Here is a 21099-nt window from a genome sequence, read left to right as displayed (position 1 = left end):
CGACTTCAATTTTGATCGCGATTTTGTCTTCATTTTTTGCCGCCCGACCTTTTCTGCGTCGCAGACCGCCGTTTTCGTTGTTCAGCACCGCTTGTTGCCATTGTTTGCCGATTGCCGCCGTCCGCTAGCTATAATTTTCCTTGTTGCTGGTTTGTTTAAGCCTTTGTTTGGAAGTCTTTGTTTGGTGGTTTTTTTTCCCTAGATATATTGGTTTTATATTTTGGGTCTTTGTTTCTTCAATGATATGTTGGACATTAAGGCACCCATCACTCGAGTTTGTGACAATCGTGTGCATTCAATCGGTCCCACTGTCCAAATAACTACCATTCGACTTAATGGGGATAATCTTCTTCGTTGGTCCCAAAGTGTTTGGATGTATATTCATGGACAAGGGAAGCTTGGTTACATCATGAGAGAAAAAATCGTCCTTAGTCCATATGACTCTTCATTCATCAAGTGGGACGCTGAAAACTCCATGGTTATGACTTGGCTTGTCAATTCCATGGTTGAAGACATTGGTTGTAACTACATGTATTATTTTACTGCCAAGAAATTATGGGATAGTATAACTCAGATGTATTCTGATGTGGGCAACTAGTCTCAAGTGTTTGAGTTGAACTTGAAATTGGGTGATATACGACAAGGAACTCACTCAGTTACACAATACTTTCACTCCTTTAAAAGGATCTGGCAAGACCTTGACCTCTTTGATACATATGAGTTAAAGTCTACAGAGGACCAAAAACACTCTAGGAAAACTATTGAAGATGGTCTCTATTACTCTGATGAAGTTTCTACTAATCATAAAAAAGTTCAGGGTTTGAGTAGTGTCTGTTCTCCTTCTGTTAAAGAAACTATAATGCTTTGACATCGTAGATTAGGCATCCAAATTTCTTTTATTTAAAGTACCTATTTCCCGATTTATTTAAAGGATTTGATTGTTTAGTTTTTCAATTTGAAAGTTGCATTTTTGCCAAACATCATTGATCCACCTATTTGCCTAAACCGTACAAGGCTTCATCACCGTTTTTCTTAATTCATATTGATGTTTGGGGTCTGTCTAAAGTCTTAGTTCATAGTGGTAAGTGTTGATTTGTTACCTTTATAGATGACCACACTCGTTTAACTTGGCTTTATTTGTTAACAAAAAGGTCCGAAGTAAAAGACGTTTTTGTTCGATTTTACAATATGATTGAGATTCAATTTCAAACTAAAATTCGAATTCTTCACTCTGATAATGACACTGAATATTTCAATGAATAATTAATCAATTTTTTGCAAGATAAGGGTATTTTTTTATCAAGCTACGTGTTGTGACACGCCTCAACAAAATGACATTGTTGAGCGAAAGACTAGACACTTACTTGAAGTTGCTTGTGCCCTTATGTTCTCTATGAATGTTCCAAAATATTTGTGGGGCGATGCCATTCTTACAGCTACATATCTGATCAATCGAATGCCGTCTAAGGTTTTGAATTTTAAAACTCCTCTGAATCACTTCAAAGAGTTTTTTTTTCCTAATAATTGACTTTTTTCTGATTTACCAATCACATTGTTTGGATGTACTGCTTATGTCCATACTTCTCCCCTTTCTTGATCTAAGCTTGATCCTCGAGCCACTAAATGCATTTTTGTAGGTTGTCTCTCACAAGAAGGCTTACAAATATTTTGATCTTTGACCAACAAGTATTTTGAGAGTATAGATGTGTCTTTTTTGGAAAATCAACCTTTTTTTGTCACAAATTCTCTTCAGGGGAAGACATCTAACCTTGAAAATAATTTTTGGGACACTTTATCTCTCCCAAACATCAATGGTCCTGAAATTATGAGTTCTAATCTTTTGCCTGATGTCTTTGACCTTGATATTCCAATTGTCCATAGGAAAGTCACTCGTAAATGCACCAAATATCCTATTGAAAACTATCTTTCTTATCATAGATTGTCCGACTGTCATAAAACCTTCACATCCAAACTAACCAAACTGTTCCAAGGAATATGCAGGAAGCCCCAAATGATTTGAATTGGAAATTAGCAGTGATGGAAGGGATTAATGCGCTGAAACAAAATTGCACATGGGACATAGTGGAACTACCAAAAGATAAGAAAATAGTGGGATGCAAATGTATGTTCATTGTGAAATGTAAAGCTGATGGTAGTATTGAGAGGTACAAGACCAGATTGGTTGTCAATGGGTTCACTCAGACCTATGGTATTGATTATCAAGAGACATTTGCTCCGATAGCTAAAATTAATTCTATTAAAATCCCGTTGTCTGTTGCGGTTAATTTTGATTAGCCTCTTTATCAATTTGATGTTAAGAATGCCGTTCTCAATGGGGATCTTGAAGAAGAGGTTTTTATGGACTTGCCACTTGGTTTTAAGGTGGATCTCGGGATTAACAAAGTGTGCAAGTTAAAGAAATCATTATACGGGCTTAAACAATCTCCCAGAGCATGGTTTGAACGGTTTGGAAAGGCAGCCACAAACTATGGATTCAGTCTAAGTCAAGCTGATCACTATGTTCTATAAACATATTGGAAGTGGTAAGTTGGTTGTTTTGATAGTGTATATTGATGATATATTCTTATAGGTAATGATGAGATAGGATTGAATATCTTGAAGAAAAACCTTGCTAATGATTTTCAAATCAAGGACCTGGGAACTTAAAGTATTTCCTAGGCATGGAGTTTTCCAGGTCTAAAAGTGGCATTCTTGTCAACCAGAGGAAATACATTCTTGACCTACCGAATGAGACAAGTTTACTTGGTTGCAAGATAGCAGAAACTTCCATTGAGCAAAATTTAAAATTGGTAGTTGCAATTAAAAAAGAGGTAAAAGAAAAAGAAAAGTACTAGAGACTTGTGGGGAGACTCATATACCTATCTCACACACGTCCTGGCATTGCTTTTGCAGTTAGTGTGGTAAGTCAGTTCATGCATGCTCCTAGGTCAGTTTACTTTGAAATAGTTTATAGAATCTCTAGATATTTGAAAGGTACTCCAGGAAAAGGTATATTATTCACGAAGCATGACCACCTAAATGTTGAGGTTTACCCTGATGTTGATTGGGCAGGTAGCACGACTGATTGAAGATCCACATTGGGTTATTGCTCTTTTGTTGGAGGAAATCTAGTTACTTGGCGAAGTATAAAACAAAGTGTGGTTGCAAGAAGTAGTGTTGAAGCAGAATTTAGGACATTAGCCATGGTATTTATGAGGGCATATGGATAAGAAGATTATTGGAAGAATTGAATTTCTCTCCGACAATGCCCATACGCATTTATTGTGATAACAAGTCAACAATTTCCATTGCCCACATTCCAGTCCTTTATGATAGGACAAAACATATTGAAGTTGATAAACACTTCATAAAGGAGAAGATTGCTACATGAATAATATGCATTCCCTTTCTTTCGACAACAGAGCAAATTGCAAATGTGTTAACTAAAGGTCTTCCAAAGTGACAGTTCAACATGTTGATTGACAATCTGACCATGAATGATATCTTCAAACCAGCTTGAGGGAGAGTGTTGATTATTTTCTTTATTGTGAAATTCTATATTGTATTTATTGTATTATATTTGCTGTTTTTTATTCTTTTCTTATTTATAATTGGGTATTTCTTCTATTTAAGAAACCCTTTCCTCCTAAGAGAAATAAGAGAGAATAATGTTTTTCATCAGATTCTTTTAGGAGTCAAGGTAGTATGGGCTACCTTTGTCCCACATCTATTAGAATGGGATGACCCACGTGGTACTTAGGTGACTTGACTCTCTCACCTCGATAGCTTGCTTTTGGAGTGTGGTTCTCCAAGGTGTTTAAGTACCTAACAACATAATTTTTTTACTTACTAATTGAACTGGAGCCTAAAAATGCTTGGTCCTTTATTTCATGAGCTGTTTTCATGTGAACTTTTTGACAAGTTTACTGTGGTTGTGGATGACTCAGTTTTTATTCCTGTATTTTTAATTTTTAATTTTTAATTTATTTAATTTACTTTTATTCTTTTAATCCTGTATTGGATGCCTTCTCTGTTCTATTTTTATCTTTTATCATATGGTCTTTTGCTGCAGATTTCTGGAATAAGATTTATGTGGGAAAATATCATTCAATCAATACGGAAAGTGAAGTCTGGTGATAAAGGTCTTGGATGCATTCTTGCTCATACAATGGGCCTTGGTAAAACTTTTCAGGTATTTGTTTCTTCAAGCTGTTATATGCTCTTGTTTATTATAGGAAAGGTGGTCCTTTGATTTTTCCTCCTCTATAAAGAAGGTAAGGAATTTATTAAAAATAATAAGAAAGGGCATCTTCAAAATGAACAATTGAAGAACTCACTTCATCTGCTATCTGTTCCAGGAATCGAGTAAAAGATGTCTCTTGCTTCAGATAATACTATATTGAAAGCATTTAAATATCTAAAAACATACTAACATATCTAAATCACCTGAACTTGCAAATTGCAATTAGAATTCGGAGGAACCTGTTTTCAGTAGAGCATATAAGGAAAGCTTTTGATTTATTGTTCCATAGGACTGAGGAAAAGCAGTGTGTTCATGATACAAGGGTGAATGCTTCTTCTTTGTCTCCCCCTAAGTTACCATCCAATTTCTCTTCAATTGTGGTCTTTAGTTGTGTACAGTGGGTAAATTTGTCCCCGGTCTTGAGGAATGCTCCTTTGAACTTTGTTTTGGTGGTAGTCCTTTGGGTTGAAGCTACACTCTCCATGCTTATGTTTGTTAAAGATGGTCAAAGTTTGTTGTTTGCATATGTTGGGTTCTTCTTCCTTCAATATTTTGGGATTTTTGTACAGATAGACCTATTTTCGAGACTCCAAATGAGATTTGACCTAACTTTTGAAAATTGAAGTTTTTTAGCATTTTGATCACGTCGTCACGGGTGAAATTACAAAAAACAACCAAATATGCACGCCTGAGGAGGGAATATCTCGCTCCTCCATCTTTCCCCTATTATCCTCCTCAATTCACTTTGTTATGGTTAGAAATCGACGAAACGAAGAAGAGGAAGAATCAAAGAACAAGTCATCAAGGATTTAAAAAATGGTTTCTCCCAAATTGCAGATTAGATTGAAGAAGAAGAAGTCCACCGAGGATCTAGAAAAAGGTTTTCCCAAGCTATAAATTAGATTTTTATAAAAAGAAAAAGGCTGCAGATTGAAGAAAAAGAAGGAAGAAGGTAGAAGTCCATCGAGGATTTTTAAAAATGTTTCTCCCATGTTGCAGATTAGATTTAAAATGAAAAAACAAAAAAACTGCCGATTGAAGAGGAAGGAAGAAGGAAGAAGAAAGAAGTCCACCGAGGATTTAAAAAGATGTTTCTTCCAAGTTGCAGATTGGATTTTAAAGAAAAAAACAAAAAAAGTTGCAGATTGAAGAAGAAGGAAGAAGCTAAAAATTGGAGGAGGAGCGAGCTCGAGAATCAAATAGCGAAGAGTGAAGCATCATGTGTGCATTCTTGGGGTCAAAGTGGTAATATCACCTAGTGTTGATGCAAGTAGAAGGCTAAAATTCCTTATTTTTAGACCTTGGGCTAATTTTCGTTTGGGCCCTTGAAAGGGGGTTATCCGTACAAAAATCCCCAATATTTTGCGTGCATGTTCTCAAGCTTAGATGGTGTTCAGGTTTTCTGTTAAAGCTTTGATTTGAAAGAATTCAACAGTCCTTAGAGGATAAGTTTTTTCATTGGATTGCTCGCATTGATTTAGTACGGGTACAAACCTCTTCACATTAGATTGATTGTTTTTCTCCTGCTTTAGTCATTTTCTCCTTTTCTTTTCTATTTATTCGTATTGGAAATGTTTTGAAATTTTGCTTTTGGTTTTCTTGTCCTTTGAGCATTAATCTCTTTTCATTTTATCAATAAAACAGTTGTTTTCTTTAGAAAACAAAAATAAATACATATGTAATACTTTTTCTTTCATTTGCAAAAGATTACATCTTCTGTTTCTTCATGTTTCAAATTTCTTCTCACCATGCATTTGAACTTTTCTGTCATCAGCGTAAGTCTATTGTCTTTATATAGCCCTTTATGTAAAGTTTTTAGTATGACTCGATGTTCTGTATGAAAGATGGTTAACTTCTAAGCTGACCAATTGAAGATTTCAGTAACATGTGATGTTACGAGGGTTTGCACTTGAGATATTTTTCTTTTATGAAGTCTCGAGCATTTTTAGAAGAAACTAATGAAGAATTAATAGATAGTTTCTTTTGGTATCTTTTTTTTTTGTTTCTTTTGATTATTGGTTTGTCTTGGTTAGATTTTGTATGGACATGATGAGGGTGCTATGGGAATCTCAACCTAGTTGAGATTCTCGGATGCGTCTCCTGATCCTTAGGCTTCTTTTCGCTTAGTGTGTATCACTATTGTACTTTGAGCTATAGCCTCAGTTCATTAATTCAATGAAGAGGCGGGTTTCTGTTAAAAAAAATAATGGATAGTTTCTTTTTCAAAAAAGATTAAGAAGACAGAAAGATAGTTATTTGGAAACCTCCTAACTAATGGGTGCATGAGTACAATCCATTTGCCTACTTTTATTACTGCAATTCTGATGTAAGTCGATTATAACATGTTTCTGAAGATTTGTGATTAACTTTTTTGCTGAATTAAACTATGGTCTCAGGTTATAGCATTCTTATACACTGCAATGAGAAGTGCAGACTTGGGTTTACGAACAGCACTTATTGTTACCCCTGTTAATGTGTTGCATAATTGGCGGCAAGAATTCTTCAAGTGGAAGCCTTCAGAATTAAAGGCTCTTCGCATTTTCATGCTGGAAGATGTAACAAGGTGAAGATTAATTGTCTGCTTTATTCATATATTTTTTATCACGATGATTGAGGTGTATCCTTAGTATCTCCCGTAAATTGTGTGCGTCATGTAGTCATTGTTGTAGAAGGCATACAGTATCCACGTTGTTAAACCACCCATTAACCTAAAAGTTTAAACTAATGGGTTACAATAAATTTTATTTTATCGAAACACTTCAACAAGTGGAAATCCATAGTAATTGGGAAATGTTATAGTTCTATTGTTAGGGCTTTCCATTCTTGTAAATATCTTTATTATATTTTCTTTTTCTATACTTTCCTTCTTTGATCACTCTTGTACACTTGTATATATTCATATCTTTAGTGAATGGAATAATACAATTTGAGTCTCTCAAAGCTAAGAGTTTTACATGGTATCAGAGCTCTAGAAAATTAGGGTTTTTTCTTAGTGTTTGAGAATTTAGAACCTGTTTGTGGTACATCTAGGGTTTTGTGGAGGGGTGGGTTTATACTTTTGCTGACTGTCACCGTCTTCAGTTTGTTTAACGTTGTCAGTCGTCGCCGCCGCCATCGGAGAAAAAGGTGGGTCATTTTTCTTCGCTATTTTTCGACACCGCCCAATCCATCAAGGAGCCCAGCTGCCGATCTACAGAACCCCAAAATCTGGCATCAATCTGACTAGCGCGTGAGGCTCACGCGCCACTTCTTTCTTCGCCGGCGATCCACGCGTTGGCGTGTGTAGGCGCGTATTGTCGATTCTTGTTGTCTTCTGAGGGTGTTATCCGATTTGTTGGCTCTCTTTGGTGGTGTGTCTGTGGTTCATTGAAAGATTTGGTGGTGGGATGATTCAAGAATGCTTCTACAAATCAAGAATTCTATTGACCGTTAAATCACTACGAATCAGTCAAGGAACTCTTGGAATATTTGGGTTTTCTTTGTTCTGGGAAAGAGAACATTAATAGAGTGTTTGATGTTTATAAGACTCTATATCAACCTGACCAAGGAGAGAGATTACAAGCTACTTTATGGAGGTCAAAAATACATGTGTGGAGTTCATTGCCTTGATGCCAATTAGCACGGATCCAAAAGTTCTAATGGCTCAATGTGAAAAGTTGTTTATCATGAGTTTTTTAGTTGGTCTTGCACCTAAATATGAGATGGCCAAAAGATCAAGTGTTGTCATGTTCAAACATCCCATTGTTAGAAGAAGCTTATACTCGAATACTTCGTACAGAGAAGCCACAAGCGGTTATGTCATCTAATTTTAGTAGTGCTTTGATTGGGAGCACAAATGATTATAGTGGTAATAAGGGGGTTGAATCAAATAGCTCCAAAGGTCATCCCAATAACCAACAATCAAATTCAGGAGGTGTTGTTTGCTATTACTGTCGTAAACCTGGTCATATGAAACGTGAATGTAGAAGATTGTTGAATAAGGGTCAGAGGATGCCATCTACACATGTCGCTTCTATCCTTGATAATCTTGACAAGTCAATTATGATTTCTACAGAGGAGTTTGCTAAATTTCAACAGTATCAAGAGTCATCGACGGCATCACCTTCTACTCCCGTCACTGCCATCATAGAGATGGGTAACATCTCCCTCGTGGTGGAGTTGAATTCTTCAAACGTTATATATAGAATACTGGCCAAGCTTGGAATTGAATTCTTCAAAAGTTGTCCTTGGCATTGCTTTGGTGAGAATGTTGAGATGGAATATAGGCTTCTCAAATATGAAATGACGATCAAGCTCTTTGTGTGTTGTTTTATTATTGATAGGAAAATCAACTTTCATTGAGGGAAAAAAATGATAGAATACAAGGGCATACAACAAAACAAGCCTCGAAAAGCAACCCCCTAAAGAAAGGGTTTCCAACTAAGCATAATGTTGCCTATAGCGTAATTACAAAAAAAACTGCGGAATCGAAGTCCAAAACGACACATGCAACCTCACTAAGGGCTAAGTCTCACTAGGGTCCTTTTCCTGACCTCTAAACACCCTATTGTTCTTCTACCCCTAAACATCCCAAAACATAGTACAAACTCCCGCAAACCACAATGAACAACCCTTCTCTCTAAAAGGAAAATGGAGGAGGAACTCCCCGATCGTCGCACCAATCTCTCTTATCCATATGCCCTCACAAATACCATGGGCTAATGCCCTAAATTCTACTTCAGCACTACTTCTTGCAACCACACTTTGTTTTTTACTTCGCCAAGTAACCAAATTTCATCCAACAAAAGAGCAATACCCCGAAGTAGATCTTCTATCAGTCGTGCTTACTGCCCAATCAACATCAGTGTAAACATCAATGTTTAGGTGGTCATGCTTCGTGAATAATATACCTTTTCCTGGAGTACCTTTCAAATATCTCAAAATTCTATAAACTACTTCAAAGTGAACTGACTTGGGAGCATGCATGAACAGACTTACTACACTAACTGCGAAAGCAATGTCAGGACGTGTGTGAGAGAGATATATGAGTCTCCATACAAGCCTCTGGTACTTTTCCTTTTCTTTTACTTCTTTTTCAGTTGCAGCAACCAATTTTACTACTCAATAGGAGTTTCTGCTATCTTGTAACCAAGTAAACCTGTCTCATTCAGTAGGTCAAGAATATACTTCCTCTGGTTAACAAGAATGTCATTTTTAGATCTTACAAACTCCATTCCTTGTAAATACTTTAAGGTTCCCAGGTCCTTGATTTGAAAATCATTAGCAAGGTTTTTCTTCAAGATATTCAGTCCTATCTCATCATTACTTATAAGAATGATATCATCACATACACTATCAAAACGGCCAACTTACCACTTCTAGTATGTTTATAGAACATAGTATGATTGGCTTGACTTTGACTGAATCCATAGCTTGTGACTACCTTTCCAAACCGTTCAAACCATGCCCTGGGAGATTGTTTAAGCCCATATAATGATTTCTTTAACTTGCACACTTTGTTAATCCTGAGATCCACCTCAAAACCAGGTGGCGAGTCCATAAAAACCTCTTCTTCAAGATCCCCATTGAGAAAGGCATTCTTCACATCAAGTTGATAAAGAGGCCAATAAAAATTAACTGCCACAGACAACAAGATTCTAATAGAATTAATTTTAGCTATCGGAGTAAATGTTCCTTGATAATCAATGCCATAGGTCTGAGTGAACCCCTTGGCAACCAATCTGGCCTTGTACCTTTCAATACTACCATTAGCTTTATATTTTACAGTGAACACCCATTTGCATCCCACTGTCTTCTTATCTTTTGGTAGTTCGACTATGTCCCATATGTAATTTTGTTTCAGTGCATTGAACTCTTCCATCATTGCTAATTTCCAATTCAAATCATTTAGGGCTTTCTGTATATTCCTTGGAACAAATAGGTTGGTTATTTTGGATGTGAAGGGTTTATGACAGTTGGACAATCTATGATAAGAAAGATAGTTTTCAATGGGATATTTGGTGTATTTACGAGTACCTTTCCTATGGGCAATTGGAATATCAAGATCAGAGACATCAGGTAAAGGATTAGAAGGAGATGAAGAACTAGGAGAAATAGGAGTATTAATCTTAGGAGGAAAGGGTTTCTTAAATAGAAGAAATACCTAATTACAAATAAGGAAAGAATAAAATAATTATAAATAAGGAAAGAATAAAATATAGCAAATATAATACAATAAGTACAATATAAAATTTCACAATAAAAGAAATAATCAATATATATATATATATATATATATATATATATATATATATATATATATATATATTTTGAAGGGTAAACAATGAAATGTAGGTCTTTTGATATAAATTGTTTGTTGACTGATTTATGTCCTTTCTTCAAATTTTGTTTCGTAAATGTATCGATTTTGTATTTCCATTCGTAAGTTTTATGTGTGTATACCATGTTGACACTACAAAGAAAGAAAATTGAAATCTGTAATATACAATCGATTTGGCTTTTGGTTATGACTTAATTTCATTTTTAATTTTGATTTATCTTTCTTATTAGGGAGAGAAGGGCCGAGTTGCTTGCTAAGTGGAGAGCTAAGGGTGGTGTCTTTTTAATTGGTTATAGTGCTTTCCGAAACTTATCACTTGGTAAACATGTCAAGGACCGACACATGGCTAAAGAAATTTGCCACATCTTGCAGGTGACTTTTATCTTATTTATTTATTTTTTGACCCTTGAAATTTCTTGCATCTTTTCAGTCTTTGCAATAAAAAACTAAATTATGATGTTTTTTTTTACTCACTTATTTGTAACTTGTTTTAGACTCAGATTTTTTTTCTGTTATAATTCAAGCCTCATCTCTTCGGTAGAAACAATATAATTGCTGAAAATCTCAAAAATAAAATAAAATAAAATAAAAAATAAATAATGTAGTTCTTTATTGAACTGTTGATTTTTTTACTCATTTATTATATCTTTTCATTATTTTAATGAAGAGTCAATTTTATTTTTTAATAACAACATTGGTATTTTGCTTCTTTACCCTGCTCTAAAATGGCCATGGCAAATGATATTACTTGAACTTTACGAACAGAATTTCATATCATCTCCATTTCGAATCTACTTAGTACCGAATGCCAATGTTTATGCATGAGAGACTACCATTCCAGTTCCTTGGTTAAGCACTCGTTTTTCTGATACGTTTCTTTCACGTTTGATGCCTAGAAACACTTTAATGTTGATTCCCAAGAAACACCTACATAATGATGATGCCTAAGAAACAATTAACACCTCTATAGCTTCATATGAAATACACTACAGGAGTTTTCGGGAGATGAAATACCTGATATATTGCTTTTTCTCTCTTTTTCTTCCCCCTTTTCTTCCTTTTTACCAAGAAATGAAAGCTTTGATATCCTGTTCATATTCCAAAAAGAAGTATTGATATTTTGCCCCTTTGTAATGATAATAGTTCTCCGTAAATAATTGGAATAAGGTTTCTCCTTTTTTTTTTAATAAAGTTACCCTAAAAATATATAGTAGAAAATAGGGTAGTCAAACTTCTGCGAAAGTAAGCATAGATGATGTAGGATTAGGGTTAGTCAAATCTTAATTAATTAGGATTTGAATTAGTTCAGGTTAAAGTGTTAATATAATTAAATTTACCATAACCCATCAACTTAAGATTTTGGGTCAATTGGTGATTTAGCATGGTATTAGAGCATGACGTCTAATATTCAAATCTACTTATCCTCCCCCCCCCCCCCGAAAGAAATTGTTTATTTTTTCGATGATGATGAGGAATCTTTGGTAAATGTGAGCAGTGAAAGAAGTAGAAGTTCCTATGGAGGAATCAATGCAACAGGAGTTGCTTTTAGAGGATATAACTGCAGGAGCCTATAATCATATTTTTGCAAGTGAAGACTTTGGTTCACGGAGGTTCAGAACCTTATGCTGCAGCTTCTCCATTGTCTTCTTCCTTGCTTCTCGACAATTTCGCTTCTTCGTTTAAGGTTTGCAGTCTTCAATTGCAGGCAATTCCTTCTAGTTCAAGTTCAATGGTGTTCACCTTGGCCATTTAGTCCTATTTGCGTTGGGTCTTGTTCTTCTCTCAGAAGGGCTTTTCCAGAGTTGTCTTTGTCTTTTGTGATGCAATCTTCTCGGTTTCTTTGGTTTGGGTCTATCTTTGTTTGGCCTGAGTTTCTTTGGTTCTGGTAGTCTTTTAGGGGGTGTTTGGCTCACCAACATGAGTTGAGTTGGTAAAATATACCAGCTCAATATTTGGCTCACCAACTTTAAATGTGTCTAGTTGGTATATTTTACCAACTCTCCCTTCTTCCAGGTTTTCGATTGCTCCACCCATCAACCACTGTTGGTGACTACTGCTGCCACACTCTGGGAACCAACTCCGAGTTCCGACAACCACCTTCGATGGCAACTCTAGTGACCAACTCCGATGACCACCTTTGCTTGACCATATCCGATGATCACCTTCATGTGACCAACTCTAGGCTTCGACTACGAACTCTGGTGAAAATCATCTTTGATGATCAACTTAGATGACCACCTTTGCGCAATCACTTCTAATGACAAACTCCGACGACCATCTCCAATACCATCTTCATGTGACCAACTTTGGTCTTCAACAACCACCTCCGACTACAATTCTAGTCAAAATTATCTTTGATGATCAACTTTGACGACCACCTTTGTGCGACCAACTCTAGGCTTCGAAAACCACCTCCGATGACAAACTCCGGCGACCAACTCTAATATCACCTTAGTGCAACCAACTTTGGGCTCTAACTACAAACTCTGGCAAAAATCATCTCCAATGATCAACTTCGATGACCACCTTCGTGCGACCAACTCCAAGCTCCGACATCCACCTAACTCCGACGACCAACACCAATACCACTTTCTTGCGATCATCTTCAGGCTTCGACAACCACGTTCGACTACAAACTCTAGCAAAAATCATCTTCGATAATCAATTTCGACAACCACCTTGGACTATTATAAGACCGATGACTATTAAAGTATGTCGTAGAGTTGTTGATTATATAAATAATAATATTTTGTCTACGTTAAATGCAATATTTATATTTAGAAATTTGTAAAATATTTTTTTTATTTAATTGAATTCACATATCAAATGAGTTTTAAGAATATTTGGAAAAAGATGTAACAAATAAAAAAAAACCCTTAAAATGGAGATTTTTTTCTAATGATCCTCCAAATTTGGAGGAATTGAAAGTGGAATTGTTGAATAAATACGGTGACAATCGATTGGTTGCTAAGAGGATGGGGGATTCAATTAAAAAAAAGATCATGATTGAGGAAAATACAGAGCAATGCAGGAAGAAGAAGAAAAAGAGGAAGAAGGTGATGATGATGAAATTCATGAAGAAAAATTAAGAATCAATTTTTTTTTTTTTTATTTCTCTTAGGTTTTCCATTTTATTTAACCATATTCCTGCAAGAAATGTAGTGGGTTAATCGTTGTTCATGGCAAAAAAAAAAAAAAAAAAACAAAAAACAAAAACAAAAGGAAGAAAGAGACTTTGAAAAATAAAAGAAAAAAAATTGTAATTCATATTTTATTCATACAAAGATGGGTAGAATTATTGAATAAAAAAGTTCTAAAAAAATAATAATCATAAAAGCAGATTATAGTTCAAAAAATTGCACCGGGTACCCTGGACATATGAACTCAACTCTGCACCCTCAACACAGACATAAGAATATTATGAACTTAGAAAAAATAACTTTTCACTCCAAACACAAACATATAAACTTTACAGACATGAATTCCAGACATTATATCCCAATTCTCAGCGTCCTAAACAACCCATTAGTTTCTTATGAGGCTCTCTTTAAGTTTTCGTGCTTCTTAATTGAATGTTTTCTTCTTTTCGACCTTTGTTCTTCATTAGTCGTGTATTTCTCCATTATTTGTAGATTATTTTGGAAAAGTAGTCTCCTTTGATCATATCAATAAATTTTTGTTTCTGTTTAAAAAAAGAGAACACGTAGACAGCCTACAAAACCCACGAACGTTACTAGCCAGAAACATGACCTGAGAAGACAAATGTATACGAGACATATGGATTGAAGCCCACGAACCCGCAAGTAACATGCACAATGAAGAAACCCAACGGCACGCAGTATAAAGAAACCTGATGGCACACGTGCTGGAGGAACCTGACAGCGTGCACAAGATTGGCTAAAGCCCATGAATGCAGTCAATGGCGATGGAAGGAGATGCATTGGTGAGAATGGGACGTCAGAGGGAGATTGCACTGGTGAAGATTTGAAGTTAGGGTTCTGATACCTAGGGTTTCTAGCCCTTTTTTTTTTTTTTTTTTTTTTTTTTTTTTTTTTATATATCCATATTAAGGCTCAAGGATACAATGAGAAACGAAAAGAACATAATAGAGAACTTACAACAAATAAACATAAAGCAACAACATAGAGACATAAAACAAACTAACCATAAGCAAAAAAGAAAAACCACTTAAGAGTGTCCTAAAATAGAAGTCCAGCATCGAAAAATGCCTTGAATTATAAACCCTTCAAAAGATTTGGAAAGAAAGCACCAAGATGCAGCTTTTAAGGGGGCTGAACCAAACTGAGGGTTTCTAACAATTAGGATGCTCTAATACCAATGTTGTTTTTGAAGAAATTATTTTCTTATTTCCCCAAGAACCTAAGATGAGTAAATTTAATACAAGTAAAGTTTCAACTAAGGAAACTAATTTCTCATAGCTCCTGAGTTATCCTGAGGTTGAGAGTTCAAGCCTCTCTCAACCCAACTAAGGAAACTAATTTTAAAACAAGATCCGGGTTTGACTTGGTGAGTGCTGTTTACTATGCTAGTGGAGAGATTGTTGCGAGCTAATAGCGAGTGGGCTTTGACCCTCCCTTTCTTTTAGAAAAATATATTGAAAAATAACTAGAAAACAAAATACTAATTAAACAAAGTTATACTACTGACAAATCTGTACTGTGTGTGTATGATTTTGGCTACCTTTTAATTTCCAGGATGGACCAGATATTCTTGTATGTGACGAGGCCCACATGATTAAGAATACCAAGGCTGATATAACTCAGGCATTGAAACAAGTGAAATGCCAAAGGAGGATTGCGTTAACTGGATCACCACTACAGAACAATCTCATGGAGTATTATTGTGTAAGTCTTTGAAACAGTTACAGCAGCTGATATCTTCACGCATGATATTCTTTTCTTTGATATGATAATTGGCACAGATGGTTGATTTTGTGAGAGAAGGTTTCCTTGGAAGTAGCCATGAATTTAGGAATCGGTAAGACTCCATCTTCAGTCTTCTTTTCTTCTCAGTTCTGCCTTTTTGTCTTTGCATATCTGTCTTAACATATTCTCTTATGCAGCTTCCAGAACCCTATAGAGAATGGGCAGCATACTAATTCAACTCTGGATGATGTTAAAATAATGAACCAGAGGTCTCATATCCTATATGAACAATTGAAAGGGTTTGTTCAAAGAATGGACATGACCGTGGTGAAGAAGGACTTGCCACCTAAAACTGTCTTTGTGATATCCGTCAAACTCTCTCCCTTACAGAGGAAGTTATACAAAAGATTTCTCGATGTGCATGGATTTAATAATGGCAAGGATTCTAGTGAACAGTTAAGGAAGAGGAGCTTTTTCGCTGGGTACCAAGCACTGGCCCAGGTATGCTCATGACATGTATTTGATTTTGAGCTGCTAATCTGTATTCTATATGCATATATTTTATGGCATGGGCACAGCTGGACTAGATTAGTAGAAAGTTAAATAAAAGAGTAGTTATTTATTCCCATTACTTTGGTTCAATTTTATTTTGCCCTTAGAGGTTGACTTGCACAGTTGCACTTTGATGGGAAAGTGTTAGAGGAGTCCTTATGGGTTAGATTTTCGCAGTCGTTCATGTTTTCATTTAATAAAAACATTCTTAATTTTGTCTACATATTTAATAGTTTGCTATAAATGTTGTGAGCTTTATAATAGCTTGCAGGGACAGTGTCTTCTGTAAGTGGCTCCCCAGAAGTGGAGGGTTTTCCTCCATTTTCGCAAGCTCATTCATCAATAAAATTCTTGTTTCTTAAGAAAGAAAAAATCAATTAGAACTCGAGATAAGTTTTTCCAGAGTAGGATGGTAAATAAAGGTATCTTGGTCAAATCCTTGTTTGAATAGGATTATGATTAGTTTCCTTGATTAGATAAGATTAGAATTAGTTTCCTTGGTTAATTAGGATTAGGATCAATTTCCTTAATTAGGATTAGGATTAGTTTGTTTACAATTCTCTATAAACAGGAAAATTGTCTTCTTGTATTGGTAACTTTTCATTGATAATAAAGACTTTGATTTCATCCTTGGAGAGTTCTCCTTTTATCTCTTAGGCTACATTCTTTGAGCATTAGTCTCCATTTGATAAATAGATTCATTATTTTGTCTACATTCTCTTATAAATAGAGAAATTATCTTCTTGTATGGATAGTTTTGCATTTATTTCAATGAAGAGGTTTGTTTCTGTTTCAAAAAATAAAAAATAAAATAAAATTTGGTATTAGAGCAACCGTTGACTGTCGGTGGTAGAAGACCAAAAAACTCTTGGCAACACTAATCGCAAAAGGGAACTTCATGAGCTGTGATCATTGCTGAACAACGCAAACCTAATTGGGGGAACCCTTTAAATTCAAGAAGAGCAAGAAGTCTTAATAATCATCTAAGAAAGGAATTTTATAGCAGAAATAATACATTTAGGGACAGAAATCATTATTTTGGTTATGGAGAACAACCAAGAAAGGTTGCAACATATTCAATAAAAGCCAAGAATCAGTCCTACATAATTAATTGAGGTTGAAACTTATTCAATAATACCCAATTTGTACATCAATGTTGAAGCATTCGAGGAAATGAAGAATGAAGTAAAAGAGATTGAAGGTTTGTTGTGAAAGATGACTCAAAACATAAATCAACTTTCAGAACAATGGCAAGAGTTCAAAAAAGAAATAATTCAAGAAAATCAAAACCTCGAGCTTGCTGAATTAAAAGAAGATCAAGAATTCAACCAAGGTCATGGAATCTTGCAAGAAACACATAAGACTGAGAACCCAAAAGAAATTTGGAACCCACATGCGGACCAACTGAACAAGGAAAACAAGATGAGCTAAGAAAAATCTAAGGCAAAGGCTAAGGAAGTTATGTTCAAGAAAGAAGACATGATAATAGATGGAGGCGATTCTGGGGAAGAAGACGACAGCCATGGGCAACCCAATTTGAAGAAGTTCGAATCTTTGGTTGCAGTGGATTCCTTGGGAGACAACAAGGAAGAATATGTGGTAACACTCAAACCATTCAATTCAACCCATGCAATCCGACCCAACATGCGTGATTAATTCCTAACATTTGTTTCACGTGATACGACCTCTTCATATTTGTATGACCCAACTCGGGTTCGGTCCTTCCAAGTCTCAATTTGCGCCTTCCTTTTTGTGGGATTTTTTTTTTTTAAAATGACACGAAACTTTTCATTAAAATAAGGAAAAGAGACTAATGCGCAAAATACAAAGAAATGAAAACACTGAGTACAAATACATTAGAGCAAAAGGACTATGTTGTTGTGAAGACAATGGTAGTCAATCCAAATTATCATAAATCCTAGATGGAGAAGTCATCAAAGAACTTAGAGAGAAAACGACAAGTGGAGACAATAATCCAGAGCGATTTTGAAGCTAACAACCCAATTGAGTACTTTTCTTGAAAAAATCTCTGATTTCTCACGAACCAAATTTCACAGTTTACTCCCTCAAGAATGGTTGTTGCACCCCTAAACATCGTTGACCGACAAACACCAATGCCCGCTTTGTTATCCCATTCAATTAGTATGCCCTGGAGAATGATCAATGCTTTGGCAGCTGCCTCAAATGCATCCTCTAGAATAAAGCGTTGACTAAGAAGCACGGACACTAACACGCGACACGGCGACACGCCAATTTTCAAAAAAGTAGGACACGACACGTCGAGGACACGTTATTTTTTTTTATTAAAAAATTAAATATATGTCGTGAAATAAACATATTGGGAAATATTCCATTTAAAAACACCATTAACAACCATACAAGATACAACCATAGATAAGATGAGTAGATGACTAACGATCCAATGTCATAAGTCGTAACAAGTTTAACTGTTTAAGTAATTAGTTGAACACCACAAAAGTTACAAAACCACAAAATAGAATCGAAGAAGCCAAGCCATATTTTCTTCATTCTTGTCCAATGTCCTCTTAACTACTCGAAGCTTCATTCTGATCACCATCATCAGTAAAAACTACAACTTCCAATTCTGGTTCTCTAAAGATAAACTAGCTACTTCAAGCATTCCTGCATCTTCAAATGAATCGAATGAATCTCCAGCAATGTCCCACATTTTCGTCTCTCCTTTGAAATATTCCAGAGATCTTCTTGATAAAAGACGTAGATTGCTATGGATGTACACCAAGTCTTCTGCACGTTTTGGTGTCATCTTGTTCCTTCTCATGGAGTGCACAAATGAATATGTACTCCAATTTTGCTCACAACACGAGAAAAATGAAGGTTGAACAAGTAACTTCATAGCTAGTGATTGTAAAGTTGGAGTAAAGGCACCATGGATGGCCCACCAACTCTTCGGAGGCATATTATATCTATCACGTATGGAATCATGTTCAGCAAACTCTGAAGACATTGTAGAGAAATTGGCAAATTCAATGTTTACTCTTGTTCGCTCATCCTCTAAACTAAAGTATCTCTTGATACACTTCATCCTCTCTCTTGATACTTCTAAGTCTTTATGTGGTGGAGCTCGAGTCTTGTCTTCTTCAAGCCATTGTGGACTATAATACCTAAATAAAATTATAAAATATACCCAACTTTAGAGTGTGCATAGAAATTGAAAATATAAAAGAAAGATCTAGGATGTCTTAGAATACCTTGGATTTAAAGAATGTGCCAAACAATGGAGAGGAGTGTTATTTTTATTCCAATGGTCAATCAAAATTTGATGCACCACTCCATAAAATGATGATGATTCATCTGGATGCTTTCCTTCATGTTTATAGATGGCCACCTTCACTTTTTCAATCATGGTGTCCCACATATCATATACCAAATGGAGGCAAGGTTTGTCCGTATCACAATATCTGATCATATCATAAATAGGAGTAGTAAAAGAAAGAATATAATCAATCTTATCCCACCAAATATCATTAAGTACTAACTCCTTTACACGTCTTGCTTTCACCATATCATCTTCTCTGTAACATCCCCATTTATCACTGATAACCATTATTTGCAAGCCACCCTTAATGAGTTTAAATCTTCTTAGCATAATGATGGTAGATGCAAATCGTGTTTCTGCTACTGCAAGTAACTTCAAAGTCACAAACTCATTGAACATAGCATGGAATGGTTCATGATAAAGTGCTCGACAAACATAACATCATCAGAAATTTCAAAAATCCAGCTACACTCTACAAATACATGTTGATTACTATCAATATTTCTTGCAGCACAAATGTTCTTCAAAGCAAGGTTGAGGGTATGAACTACACAAGGTGTCTAAACTATGTTGGGGAACTGTGATTCAATAATTTGTCTTGCACCATTACAATTTGCAGCATTGTCAGTGATTATTTGAATCACATTCTCATGTCCCACCTCATTTATAACTTCTTTCATCAAATTTCCTATGAAGTATTTGTTTTTAGTCTCACCTGAGCAATCTACAGCTTTAAGAAACATTGGTCCTCCTTCTGTAATTGCCATAAAGTTAATTAATGGTCTCCTCTGCGAATCACTCCATCCATCACTGACAATACTTACCCCCTTTTGAGACCATGTACTTTTCACAGATTGCAACAATCTCTGTATATTTGCTTTTTCTTTTTGGAGAAGAATCGTTCTCAATTTATTATATCCTGGAGTTATATAACCCGACAAAACATTATTTGCAACCAAAGAAAATGCGTTGACATAACTTGGATTTCTAGCCAAGTGAAAAGGCAAACCTGAAGAATAAAACATTCTAGCTATCTCCGAATCTACTTGATCACGAATGGCCAAGTTAAATGATTTCTCTAGTGCACTAACATTTCCTTTCCTTTTCTTTTGTTCCATTGTTGAATAAGAATTTGAATAGCTACCCACCATACTTCCACTTCCAGTTCCAAAAGATTGAGATTCAGTTTGTATATGCCGTGAAGGTGGTAAAGGAACTTGTTTAGGTGCATTCCTTGCAATACGCGTCTTAGCTTCATCTTCTAATTTTTGCATTTCAGCAAGATCTTTAGGGGTGATTTTTTTTACATATTCCAATCCCAAATCCACTTAATTTTAGTAGATGCGCCCTAACTCTTGTATAAGAACCTTTTCTATTTTCTTGACAAAAATTACACTGCCAAGAAATATTCCCCCCTCCTTCATTCAATCTCTCATTTTTTGTAACATATTGCCATAATGGTTTTGTATCATCGTCGGTAGTCATTTTTGAGTTGATTTCAGTATGACTTGAAGATGATTCTGCCATACTTTTTAAATAAAATAAAAAAATAATAATAAGATTTAAATGTTCAAACAAAAACAGTAGTTTGGTTGAGGAGAAGTCGCCGGCGAGTCTGGGCGTGAAGTCGAACGAAGTCTGGCGAGTCTGGGTGTGAAGTCGATCGAGTGGGCATGGAGGTGAGGCGTTTTGGGCGGGGGGACTCGAGGAGTTTTGCTTCTGATATTTTGAAGAAAAGAAAAGTGGAAAGGAATAATATAATTTGAGAAATTAAAATAAAAAACAGGCTGATGCTTTTGGG

At 35.5% G+C, this 21099-nt stretch overlaps 1 protein-coding gene and 1 pseudogene across 9 annotated transcripts in view; one reads left to right on the top strand and one right to left on the bottom strand.

The window, feature by feature from the left end:
- Positions 1-21099, top strand: part of ATRX (P-loop containing nucleoside triphosphate hydrolases superfamily protein) — an 88658-nt gene that overhangs the window by 48843 nt on the left and 18716 nt on the right. For all 9 annotated transcript variants that reach the window (XR_016529994.1, XM_090314473.1, XM_090314467.1 and 6 more), the window contains 6 exons: positions 4073-4192; positions 6640-6806; positions 10793-10934; positions 15278-15427; positions 15505-15560; positions 15646-15949. Coding sequence is in view for 8 of the 9 variants with exons in the window: in XM_090314473.1 (XP_090170599.1) it covers positions 4073-4192; positions 6640-6806; positions 10793-10934; positions 15278-15427; positions 15505-15560; positions 15646-15949 (939 nt within the window). In the remaining variant the exon portion in view is untranslated. The remainder of the gene's footprint in view (positions 1-4072; positions 4193-6639; positions 6807-10792; positions 10935-15277; positions 15428-15504; positions 15561-15645; positions 15950-21099) is intronic.
- LOC150035584 (uncharacterized) lies at positions 18547-20825 on the bottom strand (annotated as a pseudogene).

Source organism: Benincasa hispida, chromosome 6, assembly GCF_027475165.1.
Source record: "Benincasa hispida cultivar pf3 chromosome 6, pf3_genome.v1.1, whole genome shotgun sequence".
Lineage (NCBI taxonomy): Eukaryota > Viridiplantae > Streptophyta > Magnoliopsida > Cucurbitales > Cucurbitaceae > Benincasa > Benincasa hispida.
Note: the sequence above shows the minus strand (reverse complement) of the source record. Positions and strands in the feature narration are given on the sequence as shown.